Consider the following 20,217-nt stretch of genomic DNA (forward strand, 5'->3'; position numbering starts at 1 on the left):
CACACTGCTAGATCCTGCTTAGTACGTGGAAATATGTGACATCGTCATCGCCAACATGCCCTCGTGAAGCTAGTGGGAAAAGCACACACACACCCAAACCAAAGTCTATTTCAAAGCAGAGTTTTTCTGAGGTTTGACAGAGCATGACGAGTGGAAGCGTTCGATGAGTAAGATATGATTCCAAATATAAATGCATGTGTATTGAGAGCAAGAGGAGCAGTGTAGAGTTATTCTGAGGGTGCTGGATGTATCGGATGCCTATTGACAAACAGTCTCAGTCCCTGTCGACTCTGCAGCCTTAGCATCCGGATCATTGTAGATCAGGCTTTTCTCTCCTCCAAGCTCCTAGTGTCCGTATGTTGTTTATCGATGCCGGCGGCGCATTTGACATTTAGGAAGTAATGTCTAGCAGTGTTTCAACAACATGAGAAGTAATAGCTTTCCCACCCAGGCAACAGGTACTTTGCAGAGAGAGAGAGAGAGAGAGAAGCCTTAACGAAGCAATTCTGTCAGTGATCAGAAACACTAGATAACAGAGGAACACTGTTCCCATTTTTGATTCATTTAAATTGCTTGTTTTATCCACAATATAATGCACATCAATGCAGCATGACTATTTTTTATTGTGTTCCCTTCTTAGCTTTTCTCAAACATCAAAGCTGGATTGAAGTGCACTTGTATCGCACTGTGAAACTCTGATGAAAGTTGTTTCTGTTATTCTCTCACCGCTACCATTGTCGGACTAATGATTTCCTTCCTTTTGTCCATGAGACAGGGTGACGGGAGCATTTAGTTCACGCACATAAGAGGAGAACCCACTGTAATGCGGACATTTCTTGTGCGCCACTCGATCCCAGAACCTCCTGCACACAGCTGCGCTGAGGACCTCTGACTTCCATGCGCTTATATGGTCTAGCTCGCTCACCCACCCACCCCCCTGCCTTCCCCCTGCAAATGGTACAGTCCATTTAAAAAGGTGCTTGTCATCTCTCAATGCTCTGTGTCCTTTCAACAGTCAGCTGCGGGGAGCACATTTCACAGGGGCAGTGCTGGCTCTCTAACACACACCGACACGCGTGCACACACACTCCCATGCTGTTATGGAACTCTCCGACTCGCACAAAGGCATGCTCGCACGCTGACACGCCGCCACCACACATGCGCCACCTTCAAAGCGTGCACTCTCGCAGCAGATACACATTTCCCCTGAGCCGGATGCCTCTCTCTAAAGGACAGGACAAATTGCTTTGAGGATTTAATTTGACTTTCCTGTAGAAAGGCGGCACGGACAGAGAGAGAAGGGAAAGGAGGAGGATTTATTTGGGGACACCTTCTTTCACAGGAAATGGTCAGCTTGTCAGCATGACACCTTGTCTGGATTCCCCTCTCCTCCTCAGGCAAAAATCCTGAAAATGATGGATGACAACAAGCAGCTGGCCCAGCGCATCGATGGTGCCATCCAGTCAGCCAGCCAGGAGGTGACCAACCTGCGGTCAGAGCTGAGCGCCACCAGCCGCAGGCTGGCTGAGCTCGGGGCTACGGACTCCTCTGCCAGCATGCTGGAGACCCTGCAGCACAACCACAACGGTAAGGGAGCGGAGTGAAGCTATGAGCATGTGGAGGAGGAGGAGGAGGAGGAGTACGTTGGTGCAGCTGTGTGTGACGTTGCAATGTGCTGCTCAGTGTGGATGATTATCCATCACAGCCAGTCAGTGGGTGAGTGAATGAGTTGAACAAAGCAGACCAAGGGTTTGTAAAGCTTGTGTCCACTCAGTTCTTCCTCAAATGTGCTTTCATGTTGAATAATTAACCTCGTGAACCCCTAAGAGGGGGGTTGTGCTGCACTTTGAGCGGAGCCGAGTGGGTAAAGTTACAGCCTCTTTTCACTCCCTGCACTCTGTGTACTAGTTCACTGGGTTCTCCCTTAACTGGGCAATGGATCTGTGTCTCTAGAGGAGGAAGCGAAGAGGGGGGCCAGGTTTTAGAGTTGCCGTGGGTTACTGTTACTGAGAGCTGCTTGAATGGCTGCCCAGTCGGTAGAATGTGTGTGTGTGTGTGTGTGTGTGTGTGTGTGTGTGTGTGTGTGTGTGTGTGTGTGTGTGTGTGTGCGCTGCAGCCTCTCTGGTTGCTCTTTACCAAGTTTTTTGTGTTCAATTTGACAAAGAAGCAGATGTGAGACCTATGTGTGTGTATGTGCAGAAGCTTGGGCTTGGGTTGCCATGTCCTTTCAACTCTTAACTCTCTCCTGGTAGCGTGAGCTTTCCGATTGGGGTGCATTACATGAGTCTGGCAACGTTCTGCTGAAACTACATCTTATTCGGATAATTCCTAGATCAAGCACAGCGATAGGTTAGGTGTATTTCCTGTCTCTGACATCCACAGGGAAAAGGTGGCGGCTCAAGTTTTTTTTTTACAGGGACTGAGAGTCATTCAGTCCTCAGGTGACCTCTGCAGTGCGCTGTGTTAAAGCTGGCCGCCTTACACAGCTGGTCAGGAACCGTTTGGTCATGTGTCAGCATTGTTTTCAGTGAACTGACCCTGTCGCTTTGTATATCAGCCATTTCGCTCTGCCTGCGTGCGTGTGTGTGTTTTTAACCCTGATGCACGCTCTCACTCCTGCAGTTTCCATAGAGGCGTTTGTGCGCCAGTGTGACTGACGACAGGCATTCCTGTGGGAGCGTTTGAGCACTGATGTCATTGTCCCCCGTAACTGCGTCGCTGCTCAGCTGTAATGAAGCCTCAGATGTGCATTCTCAGCGGCGGAGTCGTGTTCAAGCGCAGAGCAGATTTGCATCAAGGGCCCAAGAAGCCAAATCCTACATGTATCTGTGAATCTTGCAGAGGCCAGTTGCTGATTTCTACTTTCCACCTTCTGTTTGCCAATAAGACTTTTATGCTTCGCCTCTACGTCCTGTCCATGTGATCTCACTCACCGTTTCTTGACAAGCCAACAGTATATGTGAGAAGCGGCTGGGGACGGGGACGGGGGGATTGGTTCATTCATTACCAGTAGCTGTGTTGGGAAGTGATGTGCGAGCGAAGGGTCGCTGGTTCATTGCACATCCGACGGCGTGGAAGTCCTGGGGGATGACGTGTTGGGGCTGCTGCCTGCCACTTCACTACCGGCAGCAGTAACCCCGTAGCAGGTTAGCTTGCTTTAATTGGATTTCTCCTGCCGGGCCTTCTGTATTTGCATGTTGCATAATTCTCAGCGAGTGTGGAGAATAAACGGGAGCTGGTCTGCAGAGAGCAGCGAAGTCTGTTTGACCACTTTTTAAAAAACACACACCAGATCCCACCTCTGCCTCCTCCCCTCAAACTACGCTGCACCGTGTCTCGCTGGTATCCTCGTGTAGTGTGTGGACTACATTCAGCCCAGTTGTAGCACAGCTGTCTGTTCATGTAGAGAACTGCTGAGACACCATAAAACTGACCCAAAACTTGCCTTTTCTAACTTTCTTTCTCTCTGTTGAGAAAGTTAATTTCACTTTTTTACTTTTTCAGTAATCTGTTGTATATAACCTAATATTTGTCTATAGCATTTTAGCTCTCCTCCATGTGTCTAACATGTTTATGAGAGTGTGTCTTCCTGATGTAAAAAATGGCCTCACTGCCTGTTTTGGTGTAATTACATTCTAACCCCCTCACCGTTATTTACTGTGCACTGAAAGGTTGTGAGGGAAGGTCAGTCTAATTGCTTTTAATGACTCATCCATAGTGGTACGTGAAGGTGGTTGGTCAACAATTCACAAGAATATTGACAGCATTACTGCCTTAACACAAAGGCCAAGCCTTTGTGTCTAAAGCTCATCAGAGAGATTTACACAATGTCAGGCTAATTATTGGGTACGAAGCAGATTGGTTTCCTCCTGGCAATAAAATTACAAAACTGTATTCATCTTTACAGGGTTATGCAGTAGATCAAGAATGATTTAGGCCATTATATTATTTAGGATGCTTCTTCTGCTGCTTCTCCACATCATTATTGGGCAGACTAGGTCTGCATGTTAAACGTTACTAAGACAGCAGTGATGTGATACGAAGTTCTGTTATTCTCCTCACGAAATTCCTCCTTGACCACCGACATTAGATATTTAACAGGATTTAGAATATCAGGCGGCTATTTGCCTGGAAAGTGGTTTCTCCTTAGAGGTGAAGCGATGAGCAAGACATGACGGGAATGCTCATGCTTCATTAACTGGTATTTAAACGGGACGAGAGTGATGCTGGAACTTTGAAACAGTAATCTCACATTCAGTGTTGTTGTTTTTGTTTTTTTTAGCTTATGGTCCTCAGCTGTCTCCACCTACAGTCCCCAGAACAATGAAAATTGGTATTCTTCAAGATGTGTTTCAGAATCTGGCAGTGAGTGGCTAAGCTTATCTCCACCAGCTGTGTGGCACAACCCACTGTCATGTTGCAGTGCGAGGAGGGCAGGAAACCTCTGCCTCCTCTGTATTTGGGAACAGCAGGCAGTTTGAGATTTGCCACAGAAATAATCCCTCTGTTTTACTGTGAAAAACAACAACCAATCTCTCGTGGGAACTTGCTTTGTGAGTATATTTCTTGGAGAGAAAGATTCTGTTTAGTTAGTTCAGTACATGGGCAGAGATGTGAGTCATCCATCCTGCCTTGTCTTCCTGTCAAGCCCTCTTCACCTTTGTTCTACTGCAAAATGTCCTCATGCTGATGATTATGAAAATGACTTTGGTCTTATACTGTAGTTGTTCATACTCTTGACAGGCTGAGTGTGTAGAGCTGAAAAACAATCGACACAAAAAATTAACTCGCAAAAGACAATGTCTGTGATGTAGTCATAAAAAGTACAATGAGTTACCGCAAGCTGTGAAAATGGCATCAAATCACATTAGTGCTTTTTGTCATTGGAGATGTTTTGAATCCTTCTGCGACAATGAGAAACCTAATGACTTGTGTTGATTCCTGCTAGGTTTCACGTTTATGGTACGTTTTATTTGACACAGTCATCTAACAGATGGCTGCTCGTCAAAGCGGTACTCGAAAGCACAACAAAAAACAGAACACGCCACGACTGCCTCTGGCTCCTTGTACAGTAGCTGCTCTCCTGCCGTCAAATGCGGTCGCTCTTCTGACAAGTCCAAGTTTAGACGGCGCTGGCACCCACTGGAGGTTGCACTTCGCGTGGAGCGACCCATGTTGGTGTGATTCAGCAAAGGCGGTGACGGTAGTAATTACTAGCCTATAAAGCATGTCAATGGGTGGCGTTGGTCTGAAACCGTAGGCTTAAAGGTCATTCATTTACTTGTGGATAACGTCATAATATGGGTCAAAATTACACTGGTTCCAATGAAGGCTGTGTTTAAAGTGTAGTGCACACAAACACACACCTCTGTGTCTGTGGCCTTGTCATATGTTATTGAGCAGGGTGGAACATGTTCTCCACAGACATCAGCTACTAACAGGCTTTGACACACCAGCAGTGGCTTTGTTTGGCATCGTAACTTTAGTGCTAACAGAGACAGACACACACACACACACACACACACACACACACACACACACACACACACACACATTAGTTTCTACCTGAAAGGACAATTTGACGCCCTTCGTTGCATTCGGCTACAGTGTAGGTCGAGCCTGTGGTGTGTGTCTGATGTTCTGCGTTGGTCACAGGATGCATTAATGACTTTAAGCTGCTCCTGGGTATGTAAATTTCTGTTGCCCTGTGTCCTTCAGTCTGCCTTTCTTGCAAACCGATGCTAACAGCTGCCTAGCGAACGGCGGCAGATGGCGTGTGCGAGAGCGCTCGGTGAATGGGTGACGCTGCACATCTCCACATCACAGCGCTTTGATTACAACATGTGAAGGTGACGGGTCCGTGGTATGAATGTTGATCCATGTAGATACACATCATGGTTTTGCCATTAGTCTTCAGATGACCTTTAATGTTAGATGTTGGCCCCTGGGTCCAGCTCAAACACTAGTTCTTCAACATATAAGCAGGGAATCGTTTGTAACTCCATCGCTGCTAGTGGATCACTGGTAATAAGAAAATAAAAAGTTAGGCTTCAGCAAGTACAAGGCTGCACTGCAGTTACATAAGAGAACATAACTGTGGTGCAGGAATCTCTACAGCAGGAGCTGATACGTCTGCTGTGCAGCCCCAGAGAATGGCTGCTAATAGGCCCAGATAGGAGACGAGGAAAGCGTGTGCAGTCCCCCCAGTGGTTTGTGAATGATGTGGTTTGATGGGGAGCAGGGAGGAGGGGGTCCGCTCTGGGGCTTCCTACGATTTTGTCAGCAATTATTCACAATGAGGTGCAGACAGGCGATGTGCTGTGGCAGCAGCAATGATGAAATGACATTTCCTCTGTTCGTCTCGCATTTCTGGAAGTGGCGGATGTGAAGGATGTGAGTTTTGCCTGTTCGTGCCCTCTGTTCCGTCTCCGCGCGGCTGACGTCGAGCGCCGTGTGAGTTTCAAACTCTGCGGCTCTCTGCAGGGACGGAGGAACCTTGACGTCATATACTTCTCTGCAGGCCTAAAGATCCTACTCTAGCTATTACAGTACACGTAAAAGGCACGTGGGTGGCCTTGTCTTTTCATCGCAAAGGAAGGTTGAACTCCAGATCTGCATCTACAGCAAGGTGTTAATTTTGGATCCTAGCTGGGGGGTACGTGCTGTGTGCAACTCAAGATGATTGGAGTATTCTGGGAGCAGGTATGGAGGAATAGAGTTACTGCATACTGTAGCTCTTGCCTCAGAGCATTTTCAGACACATGCACTGGTCCTGGGTTAGACGTTTCCCTGCCTTCTCCCCACTGCAGCTATTTAAGAGTTTACAAATGCAGCAGGGTCTCGTATCAGCAGTCTGTTAAAGCCACGGCTTCTGTGTTAGTCACAAGATCCAGTCAGAGCTCTGAAGGTGATTCAAAGTTTTTGTGAGTCACTGCCCTGACTTGCTACAGGATGTTATGTTCTTGGCCTAAACCAATGACACAGAGTGTTTACAGAGTAAGATCAGCTGGAGCATAGAGATACACGTGCACCAAGACCAACTCTAACATAGGAGAAGTCGTGTCCTTGCAGTGAAGCTCTTGAATTTGAATTATGCCTGAGCAATAAACCTAATACTTTTGTAGATTTAGGAAAAAGCAAAAAAGCTGCAAGAATGTTTTGGAAAATATTGCTTTTCTCAACGCATACAGTGACAGAATGCTGTTTGTGTTTGTTATGGTCACTTAGTCAGGCCTGGCTATGGTGAGCATGAGTGAACATCCGGCCTACAACTGTCCCTCTATCAACACGCAGGCTGTTTGGCCAGATGGTGCCTGCTAGACTGGAGAGGCAGATTGGGCGACCCTGGATGTCGCAGTAGTGGCAGGTGGGCCCCGCCATCAGGTACTGTAATGCCCGCTGGCGCAGACGCGGCCCGTCTCAGACCGGCGGAGGAGAGAGAGGAGGCACGCGCATGCCAACCCCGACAAATTGGATAAAGCCTCCAGTCGATGGGAAGGGCAGAGCCAGCGTGTCTGCCGTGGCCTCGTCCTGAAGGAGGCGAACGGTCAGATACAGAGACATCACTGCACTGTGTGCGTGTGAGAAGACTCACCCTTCCATAATAAGGCTGGTGACGGTTTTTTAACATGCACACCGGTCTGGCCATGCTTTCATTCTCTGCCTCATTAGCTTTTCGTGTGTCATAAACTAATTTGCTCTACTGCCGCTATTACCTAGGTAGTGGTTGAAAATATATTCTATAACGGGGCTGGCACTTACTCAGCCATAACTCCAAAGCTGCGTTAATTCTACTTGGCCTTCTCTTCTCCTCAGCTCAACTTTTCATACAGTGTGAGAAAATAGATGCAGGCAGTGATCCTGGTGTTGTGTATTGGTCGTATTCCGTTCAAGGATGTGTAGTCTCATTTAGTTTTATTGATCACTACTAATGTCTATTATGTAATGAAGATATTACACAGTAAGTAAGAAGGTATTAAACGACAGATGCCGCGAGAGCAAACTGCAGCCACTCTGCATCGTTAATTGACTTTTACTGCCGCTGAATTGATTAACCGAACTGCTGGTCTGAGCAACTATGTCGGTGACCAAGACAAAACATCCAGGGGTGTTAGTTCAGGTCGATGCGCCCGAAGGTGTCAGTGGACCCTGGCTGAGCCGACATGACCCTAATCCCTGCACCATGTGACCTCAAACAGAGGATCTGATGTCCTCACACAGTCATTAGAAAATGTTCAGTGTGTCACGGTGGCTGTTAAAGGCTATTGAATTCCTATGATTAGGCAGCGAGCTAGTCTGATCAATGGGAGGGAGAAGAGTAATGTTTTGATTTTTCTAAAAGCACAACACCATTCACCTCTTTAATGTTTAGTAATCTATGCGGTTTTCTTGGACGTCTGTCATTTTTAAAATATTGCTGATTCAGTGGTCTTGATTTTCCCATGCTTGTGCACTACTGTAAGTAAGATTGGATCCCGACACGTGAAACTGTGGAGCTGTGGCAGGGTTCATAATAAACACCAGTGATTTAATGATTGGTTTACTCATTGCTGAGATTTTTGGCATTCTGCAATGGACATTCTGGCCCAGACCCGTGTAAACAAACCCACACGCTGGAGCTGGAGCCCAGCGACTGTAGGAGATTAGCTTATGGTAAAAACAATGTTTCTCCATTGATATTTGTGTTCCATCTCTGATTTTAATTGCTTGGCTGCTCACTGTGTTTAAACATTGTCTTTTACATTACCTCCTTTGATTGTTTCCTCGGTGACATCCAAAACCCGAAAGACATGCATAAAGCAATGAAGACATCTCCTCCTGCAAGAACAGTCCTCCAAAAACTATTTTGAAGTACAGGAGTTGGTTCTTATCTGCGCTGTGACAAAGAGGCAGGTACCGGCGCGCTGGAAGCCGCCGTGACACTTCGTCTCTCTCGAGCGGAGGAGCTTTGTCTCGTATCCGCCATCCGAGCGAGACGGGTTCAGCCGGAGTTCAAAAGGAAGTTTAGGGAGAGAAAGTGAGATGTTCACTTCCCCACTGTGTCAGTTGCTCCTTGCACCTTTTGGGTCTTGCTCCTCCGGCGATAGAGGTTGTTGGTTTGACAGCTGTTAGGCTATAGATATGCGGGGGAGACACCAGCTTCCTTTTTTTGTGCTGTATAGAAGCATCTGTCATCCTTCAAGGACGATCAGGAGGACTCTTTGACTCGACGCACCTCAGGGGAGCTCTGTTACCTCTAAATCTGCATCTTTGATCTGGCTTGCAAGCACCTGCATTAGAATCCACCTGGACAACAAAAACCCCATGTGATGTGGTTAAAAGAAAAATATGTGTTTAAACGAACAAAACTTGTTCCAGGTGATGGAAAATGGCAGGGTGATGAGTTATGTTGAGCATGTTACTGAGACTCCTGGCAGTTACTTCACTTTGATATGTTAACATGAGCTTGAGGCCCTTGTGCAAGGCAGTGCATTAATCTTCCTCTCCTATATACACTCAGACACATTTATATAGCGCTATTCCGCGCTGTCCGGCAGATGATGCGTATGGTGTGTGCTGTTAACCGATGTGTTGTGCTGTGTGGACGCAACTGATTCCTGTCATGAAGCACAATGTTACAGCTTTTCACTGAATCTTCACAAAATCTGCGAGGCCATTAATTTGAAGGGGAGCAGGTGTCACCGCTGAAGAAAACCACAGATAAAGTAATATAGAGTGTAGCAAGAAAGCTTTGGTGGTATCTGTGCTGCTAGAGTGCATTGGTTTAGTCTTGACTAAGTGGTTTTAGTATTAAAGCTTTTGAAGTTATCTTCCAGCATTATGAAGCCAAGAGCTGAATGCAGCCTGTTGTGTAACCTCAGGGTTTCAAGAGAATGAAGATGCTCCTAATGGCCTGTTTTAAAGAGCATCCTCACTTAAAGTCCCACTTGTGCTGCTGTCGTAGTAAATAGTTTGTGTCTGTGTTTGGCTGCCCGTGTTTAGGTGCTGATATTAATATGCAAAATATCTCAGACTGATGCCTCATGCATCTGGATTAAAAGCAATAAGCTGCTTACTGTATATTAATTTCAAATCTCTGACCACCACACGTGACTCTCCTCCCAAAATCCATAATCAGACCCTTAACAGAATTCACTGGCAGTTTTGCCAAACCCTCGACTCAGAGTGACGTACTGTACAGTTGTGCAGCATTGTAATGCAATCGATGCTTCTTCGTTTGGATGTTTCTCTTGACGGGTGACATGTCCAGACAGTCCTCCGCGCCAGGTGAAAGTGCTTGTGATGAGGAATAATGTCTGTTGCCTCACTGGCGATCGATCTGTGTCACGAGTGACGTACGGGCCTGTGCAGTGTCTCCCGCCCTCCGTAAAATTGACTTACATTAGGCTTAGCGCTCAGATATTGCTCTGCTGCTCAGGGTGTCTGAAAACGATTCCCAGTCTTACTTTACGAAGCCGGGATGTAAAAGTCTATCACCGAGTCGCTGACTGTCGACCCCGCTACTCGATACATCTGCACAGGGTCGGTGTGATCCAGGGTTTATAATAAATGTGAGGAATCAATTGAGTGGTTAAAATTAACACATGTATTGTGTTGTTTTACAATTATTGCTATAAGATTATCTAAAAGTCAAGGTTTTTGTGTATCCATTTCAACACTCCAGATCCTGCCCTGTTTAGTAGCAAAGGTTGTGCAAAGGTTATAAGACGCTGTTTAAAGGCAGTGAGGATTAACTGCAGCTTCCAAGGGTTAAATGTTAAGGTTCTCGATACAAGCCATTGTTGTGCATGTTAATTCATTAGCTTTTGCACTTATTTTAATTATTCCTCAAGAGTTATTCAGTTCTACTGTTTGGTTGTTTGCAGCGAGCTTACACTGCGTATAAGACGCACCGGACTCCCTACGTGCTTCTCTGCTGGTGAGGGCTCTGCCTTGCTGCCGCAGATCAGAGCATTGCTGGAGGATTAAAGTCTCCTTCGAAGCAGAGCCTCCAATCCAGCAGCGGCATTATCACAGCCACATGATCGCACTATCAAAGCTCACGCCTCAGTCTGCAGCCGCCCTTTTTAAGACGTTACCAGCTCGACAAAATGAAGAGCCCACGATCGTGCACAAACGCTTTGCTGTTCCTCCTGTTTAGAGGCTCTGTGACGACGTCCCCGTGGATGTACTCTCACATGCTGTAATGCGCTATGAGAAGAATTGAAGTCTCTGCAGCAGCCACTGAGTGACACGATGGGAGCAAAAGTGCAGATTGGCCAGAAATAGATCAAACTCAAACTGGAGTCCGGGGCACTGGTGGCCACAGAGGGAAGGAATGTTTCCCCTGTAAGGCTGGATATGCTAAACGGAGCTGGTGATAGCGAGGCGCCCAGGAGAATGGCAGCAGTGGAGAAGGACCTAGCTGGCAAGTGGTGGCAGTGCTGATAAAGGAAGAAGGGGCCTTTGCTGTGATTGGGAAGGATGAGGATTATAAGAACCCTCCAGCTTTTCACCGCTCTCTTTCTTCCTTCACTCGGCTCTTCCCCCTGTTATCTCCCCTTAGTTTTGCTGTTCTGAATGTGATTAGTAGCGAGATAAGAGGCTCAGGGTTCTTCTATTTTCTGCTCCATTAGTCTGACGCCCTTCATGTGGTTGGTCTGTGTAAAGGGCCGAATGGCAGGCTGTCCTCTCGCCCTCATTATCTTCCATCTGTTTTCTGGTTTCTGACGAGCCTCAAGTCTTAATGGTACAAGTTTGTCTTTACTACTACTTTACCAAGTTTGAATGTATTTTAGTTTCTTGGCTGTTTGACAGTTTTTATTCTTGTTAAGGATAAACCGCACAAAAACGTCAATATTTTTGAATTATGATTCATCGGAAATCGCTTCAAATGTGAGGTCTTCACAACCAATATGCAAATAGGATAATTACAGCTTGTGTAAAGTGCGTCCCTCAGGTCAGCAGGTCCACTCTTCTTCCTCTCTTCAGGCCATTAGTACTCTTCTGGCCGTTGCTGAATGGATGGCTGACATTTAAACTTCACCTCTAATCGGCCTTCTGCTTCATCTTCCTTGTCGGTTACCCTTTCCCTGTCTCCTTGTTGTTCCTGATGCATGTTGAATTCCCACATCTCTGATTTGTTTCTCCTTCCTCTGTTTCTACACTCTTTGTCTGTCTTTTGCATTTCTGTGGATCCCCTAGTGAAATGGACACAAATACTGCAGTAGAACAAACTACCTCATCTTGTAATGACACTTGAAAGTTCCCAGCTGTTGGTGCACCGTCACCATGGAGATGGTAGCGTTGGTGCCGCTAGCTTTATTTGGAGTGTTTGAAGGTCTTGACTGAAGTAATTGAAGCCAAGGTCAGGCTTCTTTGGACCTTGCCTATGACTCCCTGCACCACCCTGCTTATTTAGTTTGCAAGTGCAAACCTTCTTCCATTTTATTCAGTCTTTTATGTTTTGTCCCACAGTGAACTTTTTCAAACCTCTTTTACTTCAAAGGCATTCATGATGAGCTCCATACGTCTCCATTCCAGCATATTTAATTTGAACATGTTTGCCGCTTCATTGGAATCTAGCTTAAAGGTTCGCATTTAGTCACAGTTCCATTGCGACACTGCATCGCTGTGTTTTTGCGCTGGCAAATTATCTCGTTCTCCTGCCGCAGCCTGTTGTTCTCCCTTGTCTTCTGCCATGTCCCTCTGGGCCACCTCCGTTTATTGTGCAATTTAATTATTAATGTTCCTAATTCTAGATGAAGGAACAAAGCTGCTGTGTTGTTTGTTTATGCCTTTAACTTCTGAGTCATTCCTTCTCTTGCTGCCACAATTACTGCTGCAGAGTCACAAGTCATGAAGTCATCAGCTTAATTACATACCTGCCCACACACGGAGCACAGACATTTATTTTCGTCAAATCTTATCACCGCGGCTGCCTCTCCTGGGCTGTGAGCTCTTACGCTGTGTCATCACCGTTATCATAAATTGACACTAGATTAGAGTTTGTTAAAACCACACAAGTCGTCTCTTTGTTAAAATGACAATTTGTTTCTGTGCTACTAATTTATTTAACACCTCTCTGAAACAGATTTAATTGAAATACAGTTCAAACTATTTCAAATGTCTTTTATTTAGAAGCAGGAAAGCTACACGTCATTCTTTTAGCAGCCATTTGTGTTGAGTGTGTGAAGAGGTGTTTGGCCATGAACTGTGCAACTCGCACATCAGAGAGTCAGACTGTCCCAGTTGCGATAGGGCCTGTGTGTAGCCATTAATTGGAGCTGAGGGCAAACCTATCGCAGATGCTATTTGCACTATGTGATGAAGAGGATTTTGTGGGTTTACTGCAATCTGCAGTTCTGTTAATGGCGGAGGGCAGAGCCGAGGAGACAGGAAATTGGAAAAGAGAAACGGGGCAAGATGGAAGGGTTGAGAAGAAGTGACAAATATGCAGTGAGGAGATCGAAGGCAGGGATACGCTGAGAGGATGGGACAGGAATGTTCCATAATCCCTTATACCTTCCTGCTTTGAGGTTTTATTTTTAACTACAGTTGCTTGGTAGCTCCACACTAATGGCTAAACTATATCTGGAGAAACCTTCTCTAGTCATACTTAGGTATGCAGACCTCTGTCAAGACAAAAGGTTACCCCCTCACCCCAGTCATCCTATAATAACCACTGATGGAAGCTTCTGGAAACTCATTCAGCTTCCTAATGTGCAAAGTTAACTTGATGAACAACAAGCAATAATGCATCTACACCCTCCATCAGTCACCATTAAAAGTGAGAACCAGCCATTGCATCTCAATGTAGGATTATTAGCAGAGGGGTCTTTCAAGAGGGCAGTAAGCATTCGTATCCAGATTCAATTAATGTCAAATGGCTTAATCTGATGGCTGGTTTGCAGTATTCATGTTGTTACTTGGGCTGGCAAACTGAAAGTACAGCACCATCTTGTCACACTTTCAGGAAAACAGATCCCTCAGCAGCGCCATTTTGTTTTGAGATTCATCCATTTACAGGATAATTTACAGAAGCAAAACCTGACTCTCGGGATGCTGCCGAACCAAGATCGCTCATTTTTAGTACGCTTGCACAGCTTTACATGAAAAAACATATTCAAATAAGCCTTTTCTTGTTGAACCAAACAATTACGCCCCTCCTGACTCACGCGCGGCCCACACAACATCCCACATGTGCATCTCGATACGTCACACAGGGCGATCTTATTCTGTTCTCTCCCCAGACAGGCGGCGATGATGAATGCCTTTCTATTTCACAGCCTTTTGTTGCTTTCACATTTTCCCCAAGACTCAACACTTCTGCGCGTATTCCATTTTATACACCGAAACTGTAATGTCAAAGTATACCGCAAACTGACAAAATTGCAGTGTACACTGTATGGTACGATGTGATGGATATCGACCCTGAACGCTCCGTCTACAGGGAAAAGCCATTAAATGTGGCAATGAGACACGTTGAGACAAAATATCACAGAGGCGCTGAGATGCTGTGAGAGGCAAAAAACAGAAGGGAGTAGTGTTATATCTTTAATAGGCTCAAGAACACTTGTATCCATGTAGATTCCCCTGCAGCTGTTACAGGAATGGACGTATGTCTTCTGGTCTGTCTGAAGTTTACTGCTCATGCTATGCAGGCCTTTCTTATTTCTCATGCTTCCTTTGTACAACCAATAATTAAATGAATACAGCACAGCCGTCTTCACACAGCTCATATAAACTCTTACTTTGGCCCCAGCAGCGCTGTCCCTTCTGCCATGGAGCTGCACAGGCTCCACATTCACATGCATCGTCTGCGAAGGCGACCGATCGTCTAAAAAGCCAGTGTCTAGAAAAGCAAAGGCGACGTTGACACTCCTCGCTGCCCACTGCTCTTTTCTGTCGTCTCTGATTGCAAATGAAATCTCAGTTGCAGCACAGAAGTGCTTCCTCTAAGACGGATGAGAGGGGTTGTTTTGTTTCTCTTTGTAGGTGGCTGCTGGAGATTCCGCCTCGTGTTTTGGGGTTCGGGAGGTTTTAGAGCCTGATGAAAGTGGACGTAATAAGGACGAGGACAATAGTTGATGAGCATTCTTGAGAACGATTGTTAGACCTGTCGTCCTGTGAAAAACTTTTGTTTTGAGTTGTTTCATTTAAGGATCGACATACTAATTACTGAGTTACTCATTAGTCAAGAGTAGATAAGTCACTGCATGAATATTTCTATTTATTTGACTGAGAGTGCATCGTGGATTATATTTTCCATTCTCTGAGCACTAAGTGTTCCAAGCATATGGAAAACAGTATTTCTGGATATTGCACAAGCCCCTTTGTTTTACTTTCCACCATCTCGCTGCCTGTCAGCACTGGTTCTTCAACATGTAGACAAACGTTTTGTATTTGACATTAGGCTGAGAGTATTCCTAACTATGAAGGAGGCGCTTTGGGAAACATAACTCTAAGACTTCACCAGCATTGGGATCTCTAGTGTGTGTGTCAGTTTATCAAACATGCACAACACCAGGACATTTGCTATCGTTAAGAGAATATTATTAAAGCCTGTTCTGAGCCACTGAGCAGTGTGTTTGGGGACCCTTCACTGATTGAAGGATTTAGAACATCCTATGTGCTGTTACATCTATGTAGACATTTTATGAACCTCAGTACGTAGCTCCAAATGACCTCCATTTAAAGCACAGTGCTTGTCCTTTGAGTCCTTTGTTTGTGGCCTGTCTGTGTGTGTCCTCTGATCTGGGCGTGTCTTCACACAGTCTCCAGGGGGCCAGGGAGAGGGTGCGTGGAATGGAGATACACACATACACACACACTCTTCAGGCGTACAGATACGCTCATGCACAGATTAACAGGGTAAGCTGCGCCGCTCATCTGGGATAAATGCGGTCAGAGAGGGGAACAGCTGAGCAAACAGCTCTGGCAAGAGGCAGAGAGCAGAGTGGAGAGGTGGACAGGGAGGCAGGGATGACGGACTATTCATCCCAGCGCAGTGTTGGTGAGCGGCTGCCACGTTGGATATGCATCAGCCCTGGACCTGGGAGTGCGGGGACCAATGGAGGTAACGGCTAACAGCCTTTGTGACACATCCTTCATTATTATTAAGTGATAGAATTCATGCTTAGAGTGTTGCACTATGAGGCTAGATAGCATATATAAATCAGAACCACGGACTGAATTATTGTTAGTTGCTGAGGTTGAGCTTTGTTTTGGGATTAGATACTTGGGTATTGAGAGCTTTATGCGGACAGAGGTGCAGGTATGGAACAGCGCTGCCCCTCACACCGCCACACTGAGACGTTTAAACTAATACAGCCAAGGCTCAGTGCAATTCAGGCTGGATATTGAATTGTGACACTTAAAATCCACTTTAGTGTCAGAGCTTTAAGAGGTTGTCATCTCCTGGACCCATTTTATTGCCCGGATCAATTTACTCACACTGAAACCTTCCTTTCATGGTCGCTACATGCTTTAGGAATTACCCATGGAGAAATTAGGTGCGATCTTCATTTCGGCGCGTTGACATTTCTAGGACAGAATTGTTGTTTGAGCACGTAAGAAAACCACATGAGCACAAAAGCTTAGTCAAACGAAAGATGTCTCAAAAGGAAAATCGACTTGTGTGCTTGGAGACTTTTTTCTTCGTAGCTTTTGACATGTAAAGAGTTTTTCGCCTAGTTTTCTGCCATTGTTGCCTTTTTGATGTCCAAAATCTGTCGTGGGCTTTAGAAAAGCCCTTTGTCACCTGCTCTGACTATTGTCTTTAGATTGTGAGCAGTTCTCTTCTCCGGCCTAATAGAAGAGACTCTCTCCAGCGGCTCTGCATCCTCTTCCTGTCTCGCACCGGCACATCGGCGGATTGGGAGAGAGTCGCTAATGGTCGTTATCAAATTCCCACCGCTTCCCTTTCAGTCACATCTGACGTGCACACCTCCTGCCACAGTCTCAGGGGCTTTCCCCACTTAAACCAAAGTTAAATCAAATCAGTTCCCATGTCCACTTGATTAGGCCCTACCAAATTGTTAATTATCTGCAGCGTGGGGGATCTGATGAAAGAGGCGGGCAATAAAAGAGTGGCATGGGGATAGAGGCACTTTGATAAAGTCCTGTAGGAGAGAGTCGCTACATTTTCAGCTGTGCTATTTTTTTAAAGCTGCTTCTCGTGTTCAAGGATATGTTCCTTTTCCCTGATTGCATTAGTATAAATAAAATGCCCTTTTTAAAACCTTCGTAGCTTCAGCTGCTCAGTTGGTCATAATCTATAAATCAGTAGATAAACCAACTTTAGTCACCACTTGGTATTGGCTTTGTCCTGGCAACGTGCCTTGAACAGACTGTGCTTTGTGTCCGTGTCTCAGTAAATCAAGTCTGTTGGACACTCCCATGCTCCCAGTGAGGTTTTCGCCAGTAAGGCCAGTCCAAGAGCCAATAATACATTTCCCCCTCTTTGGCCTAAAAGTGAGTCATTTGAAATTTAGCTCCGGTGTCTGTGGCTTTCTTCTGTTTCTTTGCCAGAGAATGGTTTTGTCAGGCTATTTTAGCCGAGGCTTCAAAGATTACATTTCCCCAGATTTGCTATTCTGGGTCTAAAATGCCCTTTGCGGTGTAACAGGCTTCTGATGGGAAATGCTCCTGAAGGGAGAGCAAGCCCTAGGTCACTGTGACTTTTGAACCTGCAAATATGCTGCATGTTTCGTTGTGAGAACCGGACGCATCCAAACACAAATATGCCAACTACAACAGAGGCGCTTTCATTTAGTCTTTGACTAACTAGGTTGCAATAAAACATCACATCCTGAATTCTGGTCAGTTCTTGTCTTGAAGCCTACTCTGACTCCACTCTACTTTCTTGTGGTTTGGGTTTAGGGTAAAAGATTTTTTTTTATCCACAGAAGTTTTCACTGCGGCCTTTTGACACGTCGCATGTGGGTCTATTGTGTATTTTGTGCGCGTTTCCATGTTTTGCCATGTTTCTCCTGCTCAAGCACATTTAGTGACTTTGCTTTTCACACCACTCAGCAGCAGCAGCAGCACTGATTTAGGGGGGTAACCAGCCTCGAACAAGCTCCATGCATTATTTAGATAATGGTCAGGTGACAGATGCTGGAGTGCACGTCCTGAGATGTGTGTCCCGGTGGGCGAAGGCTGTCCTCCATCTCCCGACAATCACTTCTGTTCCAAAACGAGATCAGCGCCGTTCCTCTCCGCCCATCGCTGAACACGCCGCGTCCGCAGCCATCGTCCCTAGAGTAATGCGGCCTCCTAGGGGCTCATGTTTGAAAGCTTGCTCCCTCCCACAGTTTCCCAACACAGCTCAGGGCAAAACAGTCCATGTCCAGTTTAGTTTTGGGTACAAAATTAAATAAGTAACAGGCACAACGCCTTTCAAATCATTATAAATGAAATACCTTTGGCGTCTGGGCTCCTGGTCATCCAGAATGAGCCACTAATGAAAATATTTGCTCTATGTGACATTTCTTACCTACTCAGCATCTCTTGGGCGCTTTGCTGTGATTATACCAGAGTCTGCATTTCTCTGCAGCAGTATGAGGTAAATGGTTGAGAGCAAATTAGGTCAAGTAATTAAGGACCTGCGATATCAGTCTGGCCTCTCTCATTATGCTGTCGCATAAACAGCAGTCGTTTGTCCTTCATTTTCATACACGCGGCGGTGGCAAAAGCGTGAAAGTGTCTGTCCAGTGTTTTCCAGCAGCTGAGGCATGAGCTTGGAATCTAATGATGCTAATTTCCAGCCATTAGCTTTGCTTCGGGGGGGGGGCGGCTCAGATGGTGCTTGGACATGGACGTGTGTTGTGTGCAAGTTGTGTTGTGTTGTCTGGTGTTATCCACAGCTAACTGGAGCACCATAGAGCGCCGGCTGGTGTAATTGGGAGATGTTAATTAGTCTACTGGATGGCGCTTGTACCCTCTTGAGTATTGCCTTTGTGTGCTGCCCTTTTCTGTGCACAAAGCCAACCTAATGCTTGTGTCAGTGTAAATGTGTGTGTACGAAATCGGAGGACAATGTCGGTGTTTGCCACTGTTTGTATATGTGCACCCGGCACTCGGGGGGTCTGGCTAATGAGGCAGCCATTTGTTTAACGTAATCACCCGCTAGTTTATGCCACCCGATTCCCCAGCAAGGCACACATCCCTATTATAAAAAGGGTGTGTTCGATTCGCAGCCTCTCTTAGCCTGACTCTCCATTCGCACGCTCAGATGGACCAATTCTCCAGCCAAGTAGTAATGATGCCATTCACCAGGGACACACCAGCGGTGCTGTCACTTTGACTATTCTTGGTTCCCTGCAGTTCAGTAAAATATATTAAATACTAAAGAGAGGCTGTTTTTTCGTGACACACAGCATCCAGCCAAGTGTCTGGAGTTTATGCACAAGCTGTTAAAAGATGCTTCCCGTGAATTGTTGTGACACTCGAAGGATAGGAGGTGGTGACGAAGCCAGATACTATGTCTGAATGGGCTCAGTTTTCACACTGGAGGAGGGTTTCAAACAAACTGTAAATAGTTCTTGGCCTTGATGCTGATTAGAAATTCAACAAATCATTGCATCCACTTTAGATCATATGTAATTCTGCACATAAATGGTGGCATAGTGGTTAATGAATATAAGCATAAAGTGAACCTTAATCCAAAGACCCTCAATGGGGTTCGAATATACAACATGGGGACAAGCATCATGTCACCGCCGTTCAGCTTTCAAGTTATCGACACCCATGATACGTTTTATGGGGGAAAATAACATTTTTATTACTTTGGGAGTCAGGCGTGGACCTGATGGCCAGTAAATCAGTCAGACAAGCTGTTTCTAATTCAACAGAAAGCCGACAATCTGCAAATCAGTTGACAGAAGGCCTATCTGATCTTCCAGCTGCCTGTCGTCTACAAGATAATAAATATCACCCGATAGGCTGAGAGCTGCTGCTAATGCAAGCAGGCCTTTCATCACTCTTCTGTCTTGGAGTGAAAATACAGGGGACAACATTTATAAAGGATTACGCTGGCCTCGAATGCAGCTTGCATGTTTTTACCAGGAAAAAAAAGGAATAAACGCCTCACATCAAACATGGAGTTATTTTTGGCTGCATCTTTCCCTTCACTAAACAAGTGTTTTGTTTTGTCTATCCTTCAGGTTCATAAGTAGGCACAGATTGCACTTGAGGGGAGTGTTGTGCATATTAGGGTCTGAGTGGAGCGAATGG

General features: G+C 45.8%; 1 protein-coding gene across 2 annotated transcripts in view; it reads left to right on the plus strand.

Moving 5' to 3' along the window:
* The window catches only part of kazna (kazrin, periplakin interacting protein a), an 86,714-nt gene that overhangs the window by 25,738 nt on the left and 40,759 nt on the right, over positions 1 to 20,217 (plus strand). For both annotated transcript variants that reach the window (XM_029155562.3, XM_029155563.3), the window contains exon 3: positions 1,398 to 1,587. In XM_029155562.3, the coding sequence (XP_029011395.2) occupies positions 1,398 to 1,587 (190 nt within the window). The remainder of the gene's footprint in view (positions 1 to 1,397; positions 1,588 to 20,217) is intronic.

This window comes from Betta splendens, chromosome 7 (assembly GCF_900634795.4).
Source record: "Betta splendens chromosome 7, fBetSpl5.4, whole genome shotgun sequence".
NCBI classification, from domain to species: Eukaryota; Metazoa; Chordata; class Actinopteri; order Anabantiformes; family Osphronemidae; genus Betta; species Betta splendens.